The sequence below is a fragment of the Populus euphratica genome, unplaced genomic scaffold (assembly GCF_000495115.2).
Source record: "Populus euphratica unplaced genomic scaffold, PopEup_1.0 scaffold181.1, whole genome shotgun sequence".
NCBI classification, from domain to species: Eukaryota; Viridiplantae; Streptophyta; class Magnoliopsida; order Malpighiales; family Salicaceae; genus Populus; species Populus euphratica.
The window spans coordinates 556,313-564,028 of NW_011499958.1; the positions used below are offsets into that span (position 1 = coordinate 556,313).

The 7,716-nt window shown below is 32.5% G+C and overlaps 1 protein-coding gene across 1 annotated transcript; it reads right to left on the reverse strand.

The window, feature by feature from the left end:
* Positions 1 to 869: 869 nt before the first annotated feature.
* LOC105138495 (protein S-acyltransferase 8-like) lies at positions 870 to 5,534 on the reverse strand. Its single transcript, XM_011044583.1, has 5 exons — positions 5,205 to 5,534; positions 3,779 to 3,964; positions 2,832 to 3,137; positions 2,471 to 2,704; positions 870 to 1,867 (listed from the first exon to the last, which is right to left on the reverse strand). Exons 1-5 carry the CDS (start codon positions 5,241 to 5,243, stop codon positions 1,358 to 1,360), a joined length of 1,275 nt encoding a protein of 424 aa, XP_011042885.1. The 5' UTR covers positions 5,244 to 5,534; the 3' UTR covers positions 870 to 1,357.
* Positions 5,535 to 7,716: the final 2,182 nt, after the last annotated feature.

A 7,716-nucleotide genomic window follows, 5' to 3' on the forward strand; every position in this document is an offset into this window, starting at 1 on the left:
GTATTAGGACAGTCAACTTCCTTAATTTTCCCAATTATTTAGGCGTGTAGTAAAAAAATAATCTAAAACATAAATTTATTTTTACCTAAAACTTGTTTTACAGCGTAACCATAAATGTAACACGAAAAACAAGTTGGCGTATTCTATTATATTTATGTTTTTTTTTTTAAATAATATAAATATTCAAGCAACAAGTTTATCGTATCACACTCACAACCTTCAAACAAAGGATTGAGATATTAAAGAGAGATTCATTTAGCATAAATTGTGAGGTTTAATAGACTGTTTGATGTTGTAATGGTGATTGTTTTTAATTTAAAAATATATTAAGATAATAATTTTTTATTTTTTAAAATTTAATTTTAATATCAGCACATTAAAAAAAATCTGAAAACATCAAAAAAATATTAATTTAAAATAAATAAAAAATAAAATTAAAATCAATTTAAAAAAAAATTAAAATATAAAAATAAATAAATTCTAGTACATCACTATCTCTAGCTTTTCAAGCGAGATATTATATCTACCTCTAATGTGTTTTTGCACATTGATTTGTATTTACACACACATTTGTTGTGTGGGAAACGGTAGGTTTTGTTTTTTAAAAAATAAAAATCTTTGAGCGGCACAATTTACTTGATAACATAAATCATAGAAATACTTTATACTAATATGTTGATGATCATATTTTATTCTTAGGGTAAACCTGCCCCCTCGTAAGTACACCGAGCTTATCAATCAAGCCCATAAACTAATTTTCCCATCTATCAACCCTCGAACTTTCAACATTTTCCTAAACCCTTTTTATCATTACAGATTTAGACTCCGATCGGAAAAATATACACGGTTCAAAGATTACCCCACCCTCGAAAAGAAAATAGTCCCACACATTCACTTCTTGATATAAAAGAAAAGAAAACAAGGAAAGAAAGAAGAGAGCGAGAGAGCTCACCACGCATAAAAGGGGAGAACTGAATCATGTCTTGGAAGTAACTATCTACACAAAGAATAAAGCCAGAATTACTACTTTTAAGTGTTCGACCACGATGATTAAGAATATAAAGAGAGAACAAAGAGGGAGGGAAAAGGCAAACATCCTCTTTATCTTCTCGCACAATTACAAACACATTCCTATTGACTGCTTTCCCAGAGAAAATAATCAATTGGAGCCATAACCCACCCCCACAATAAGGATATCACACCCTCGTGCCTATAGGGAGAGCAGAATTGGAACTCGATTGTAAGTTCCTAATCAAAGAAAACTTCCGTCAACATGATGAACTGAACATCCAAAGGATTTTGAGAAACCCATGTTGATGATGCGGAGGGATCAACAGCTAAATGAGCTATCCTATCATCATTGGTGTGGCTCCTTGGAAGTGGTGTAGGTTCTGCTTTCAGTGACTGTAGAGTTGGCGAGGACCTCGGGTGCAATTTCCCAGCTCCCACTTCTCCTTCCCCAGCTTGAATGTCTAGTGTCTGATCGAATTGTGGGAGCTCGATGATCTGAACTCAATACTGAGTCCATCTCTGATGTATTATGAGGTGGCCCGTTACTCCCTCTGCTGCATATGTCCTCATCAATTTCTTCAATATTACGACGCTGGGAGATTTTCAATAAATCTTCACCAATATCTAGGTCATCTTCAACCTTTGAGCGTGGATCCCCACCAGAATCTTCCACGTCTGTTTCCTGGGTGCTGGGCAACGTGGGCTTTTGTTGTACTTCACCTTGAACAAAAGCCCTGAAATTGTTCTTTGAAGGCTTAACCTTTGTGCAAAAGACTTCAAGAAAATTATCAAAACAACCAAGGTCATAGACATTGATCCTGTTGTCAGCTCTGTACCGGAAATTTTCATATGTGGTCTGTATAGAATAAAGTAACGATAGTTTTAGCTAATACATGAGTGGAAAACATATTGAATAACCACATAACAGAAAAATAATAGTCTTCAGATGCTATAAGGATGCGATAGCAAACACATGTATCCCATCTCATACATATGGAAAAGAAGTAAATAAATATAATTCCTAGGAAAAAAACAAAAAAAACTCTCGCCTTCTATTATTGCAGGGAAAAGTTAGCTTTTTTCTTCACAGAGAATGCAGGTAGTCATTGCAGAACTAATTATGCTTCTAAATTTCAATACTTCATACCATTTATTACCCCAAAAAATGATAAAAATATCCAGTACACAATGATTCATGGAGGCAAACTGTTATTGCTTTCATTTGATGCCCATGAATCTGAATGGTGACATTTTAAAGATTTTCCCACTAAACAGACTGTTGTGATCTCATAATCTGACAACTAATGATGAGAGACCATTAAAAAAACTCTACTCTAGCATTTAGACCATAGTTATGCCGCACAATTATTAAGAAACGAAATTTGGTTGATTCAAATTTAATTCAATTAAGCATAACAGAAACCAACACATAAAATAAGTCTTAAGGAAAAAAACTTACCTGGTTTGTGCCTATGAGGTACAAATGGAAGCCAGTAAGCCCACCAACAAACCACAGGGAAATAAAACTATAGACCATTAGAATGACAGATGCAGGAGATTCTTTCATTGCCTTCCAGACTGTGCCTTGATAATCATCCATCAAAACTTTAATGTACAAGGCAGACATGGAAAACACGTAGATGCAGAGAAGAGTCGACGAAGAAACAAACATAAAGAAGTAACGGTAGTTGCGCTGCCCATATAGAGCATAATTAGCTTTTCAACAAGAACACTTAGACAAATACCAAAAAATGGAGAAGTATAGTTAACAGGGAATACACAGGAAAGAAAGAAGTTAAAATGCAGGTTAAACAGCATACCAATCCAATGCACTGGCCCACCCAAGGGCAATGATGATCAAATCGCTCCACACAATTGTTACAAATGGAGCAATGGGAGCAGCGAGGAGGACGGTAAAGCATGCATGTATCACAATACTTGACCCGAACAGGAATGCCATTAACCATAACTTCTTTTGTCCGTGGGAACTGAAGGCTCGGTGTTTGTCTTCCCCCAACCTCAACAGACACAGAAGAATCATACCGAAACTCCTCTTCGGGTGGATGTGAATTGCGTGGAACAATGCCTGGGTCCCTGGCTGATGTGAGGGAAAGAAGAACCAACACCTGTCAAGATCAGCCATCGAATTAAATAAGACAAAGGATTTGCTAAAGAATAAACATTTGGATGGCATGATTTCAGGTTTGTGCTTCACTTTCTTTCATCCAAGAAAGCATACTTCCAAAAGCACCCCTTTTGAATTATACACCTTTTGAGACGAAGTTCTCAAAACCCAGAAGCAGCAGCTTCAAGTGCATTGAACTGCAAATATTATTCACTCACAAAAGTCTAGAAAATTGTGCACCTTCCTAGTTTCTACCATCAAATTCTAGAGCAATGTCAAAAGGTATTTTTAAGTCAGTTCTTGTGAAAATGTCATTGGGATAATTTGTGGTCACCCCACTTTCACAAGTTACAGCCTCTCATATTGATCATATTGAGCTTGGCACCATCAAATACATGAATCGTGTCCACTTGTGGCACTACACTATCCAAACCATGGCCTTTAGAATCACATGTAAATCACTTTCTTTTAAGTTATAAAAATTTATACAGCAAAAGAAGAACATAGCAGCTTAGCATCTATCTTAAAACAGGCATACATGAGCATGAGAAATTCCAAAGCAAAGAAATAGCACATCCAGTTCTATAAAATTCATATAACAAAAACAATTTTATCAAGTGCCAAGGGATTAAGCAAACTTACATAGATAGTAAAGATAATTGCCATCACCAGAATCACATACCCTACATTATCCGGTTTAAATTCAAGGCGAAGATGACTCGCAACAAACACACAAAAGATTATTATAGGAACAATGATCAGCAATAAAGTGACAATCAGTGACCTAGCATCAGGTCCAAAGATCAATCTCCCACCAAGGATGAATTTCTGTAGAAAATAGACAAGAAAAACGTTAGATGCTGAAAATTTCACACCATGATAAGTCTTAACTTTGACCAGAAGAATGAAACTTGACAAAGCAAAGAGGCATTTTCATGCTTCTAACATTTGGGAATAGCATGTCAAAAATATAAGGTTAGCATGTAGTTTGAGAATCTTGAACAATTGTTTTAAGGAAAAAAATATGAATAATTCCACAAAGAAATCCAAAACTCCCCTCTTTCAAGCCAGCAAGATGCGCAATGATCAGAGGTCCTAGCACTACTTCCAAAGAATAGCAAGGTTTCAAGATCATCTAGCTTGGATGCACATGTACATGTCCAACTCATGTCAAGCAAGAACATTTCACTGCTTGAGGACATCCAAACACCGTGCTCCATGCTTTAATGAATCCATGGACCCTCTTGTTCATACATGCCAAGTAATTGCAACTTATGTGAGAGCTCTCTGATTATTGGAAATTATCAAACAACTATACTACTGCACAAGAAATCCCTATCTTACTAGTTAGTGGAGCTATTAATCCTAATCCAAACCTCAAATGCACTTGCAAAACCTCCCAGCAAGGAAACCACTAATGTCTGCGCCAGTAGCATTGCCAGCAACAGAACACAAGCACTGCTAAACATAACCACAAACTCATAATTTGATCATTACACTATAAAGACGACAAGTTTCAATTCTAACTTAACCAAACCACCCTGCAGTCTACTGCACGAATAGGTGAACCACTATAACTCAAGGGAACACAAGTCCAGGATCTAAAAGACTAACAACAGACTCTATGGTTCCATTCATAGCCCTTGAAGCCATCCCCAAATTATCAGAAATACAGTACCCAATGCTTGATTTAGTACAAACAACAAAAAATTAAAGATATGCTACCAAAAAATCTCAGTTTTTTTTTTCCTTACACGGCTTTCAGTGGCCTCTAATAATTTATAAAAAAATTAAAACTCAACGCGGCAATAAAACAAAAGTTCAAAGTTACTGAAAGTGTCAGATTTTCCCTACTTCCTCCATTTTAATAGTAACCAAACAGAGTGCCACTGACACAGTGGCTTTTTAAACAAAATTCTAAAGTAATCTCCAACAAAGCAACTGAAAAATTCAAGCAAAACCCACAAATTTCACAACAAATGAAACCAAATCCAGATGCTAAAAACCACTAATTTACACAAATATAAAAAAGAAATCAGAAGAGTATACAAATTTAATAAAGCCTTACATTACTCCCTTTCCACACTTCGAACACGCGCTTTGCCATGACCCTAATCCACACGCTTATCCTCCTCTTTTGTTCAACTACTACTAGTATCAGCACTACACAGGCAAAGAATCGAACACTTCAAACTCGCTCTTGCTTCGTCTTCTACTTTTAACATTTCAAAATCCATTCAAAAGGAAAAAGGAATCCACCAAACTAAATCCATCAATCTCATTCGACTCGTCATCGCAGTAAAATAAACTAGACTCGGTTATTGAATTTTAAATATTGCTGTTAGGTTTTAAGCTTGGGGCCCTTTTCTCTCTCTGTCTCTGCGGGTATTTTTTATTATTATTATTATTTTGTGATGGTAATTATATGGAATTGAAAAATAAAAAAAGTAAAATTATCCATGGGAGAGGAGGATGAGGAGGAGGAGGAGGAGGATTTAGTAATTGTACATACCGGGATGATAAACTATATTTAATTCACTTTTCTTAGAGGAGAGAAATTTATTTAATTTATGAATCTAACCCCACCTTTTCTATTGGACGATTCAATCGCCAACCTGCCTTCATTGGTCCAATCAAATTGGATTTTTTTTTTATATATATATATATTTGTGCAGTCATCTTTCGTGCGTGGAAGTACTTATCTGTCACTGGCTTCACTCGTTTTCAAATAGTAGTGGGGTCAAAGATGACGTGGCAAGATATTAATGGTGATGAATGGGACTGTTCACAGTTGATTAATTGAGCTGGTGGGGGAGTCTCTGGAAATTTAAGTGGTTAAAAGAGACAAATAATAATAATTTTTAATTATGTTATAACATGAGATTATGGATTGATAAACAGCCTGGCTGGCATGATTTCTTCTGATTCAATCCGTGTTTAACTATTTTGATTATATCAGTGCCATTCGTGTTTGAACTTTGAAGGGGCTAATCACTGACCTCTCTCTGTTTCAATCCGTGTTTAACTATTTTTCTTTAGTATTAAACAAATGTTAAGTAAAAAAAATATAAGAATCAAGTTGGTGATTCCATTGCTAATTTAAATAATACAGTTAAAAAATTCTAACATTAACAATTTTTTTTTTAAAAAAAAGTAAATTTATTTTAACTTTTTAAACAGATGACAATAATTATGATCTTAAAACTACTTTTATAGAAGAAAAACTATTAAAAAAAATATATAGCTTTAAAAAAAAAATCAAGTTAACTCCAACAAATCTTCTAATTCAGTCTAATTTCTAAAGTTTATAATATATGAAATCCTTGAATTGTATTCAATCAAAAAATTTAATTATCAATCAATTTAATTTTAAATAATAAAATCACTAAAAAAATATATTGATTAAAAGATTTTTTAAGAAAAAAATAATAGCAATAAAAATAATAAAAAAACCACGAAGAATAAAATTACAAAAAACAATAAAAAATAATGTTAAATAAAATAAATAGGAATTAAAAGAGTGTAGACTTGATTTTAAACACAAATATAATTTTATAATTTATTAAAATAAAAATAAAAATAAAAAATAAAAAAATAAGCACCAAATTATTTAATGATTAAAAGATTTTGCACGCACCGCTCAAATGATGCAAAGAATGTCCACACATCTTAACAACTTTTTTTAATCATATTTTTAATGTAAATTAAAATAATACCCTTGAATAAGCTTAAATTTATAATAAAATTAGTGTGAAATGACAAAAAAAAATAATTATACGAGAGTTATACCATTTTGTTTTCAAAAGCATCAAAGTGATTATAATATTTAAAAAAATAAAAAGATAAAAATGCACATGAGTGGTAGGCATCATATTATTTTATTATAAGGTTAAAGTAATAATTTTACCATGAAAAAATAAAAGAGCAATCTAACCCTATATAATTTATAAAAAACAATTGTTTTACGAAGAAAAGATTGCATTGTCCCCGTGCATAGTTCAAACTTTAATAGCTAAGAAGCATCATTACACATTCACACCATTATAACGAATCAATAGTAATTCTCTTAAGAGGTGGGGGCATTCAACTCAATGCCTCTTATATGTATAGATTATTTGAAACGTGTTGTAAGTTATATTTTTAAAAATTTAAATTTTTTTATTAAAATTTAATATGTTTTATATATTTTGAATCATTTTGATTTACTAATTTTTAAAAATAAAATAATATAATTAATATATATTTTAATATAAAAAAAATATTTAAAAAACACCCTTGACAAATATTTCAAAGGCAGAAATATGTTACCAACATTCTGGAAAGTGTCAAAGAAGCCTCAGGATTGTCTTTTGATGGATAATATTAGTGTTTTTCTCTCGTGGAATGTACACCTCAACTACTTGACTGTAGCGTTTTTCTTCCTAGTGGATGTCCATTATTTATGTAACTTTTGTCGTAGTCCTTGTGTTTGTTATTGAAGTTGAAATTGTTTTTTTTTTTATATATATATATATATAATTTATTTTTAAAATAATAATATACTTTTAGTATTTTTAAATTATTTTAATGTATTAATATTA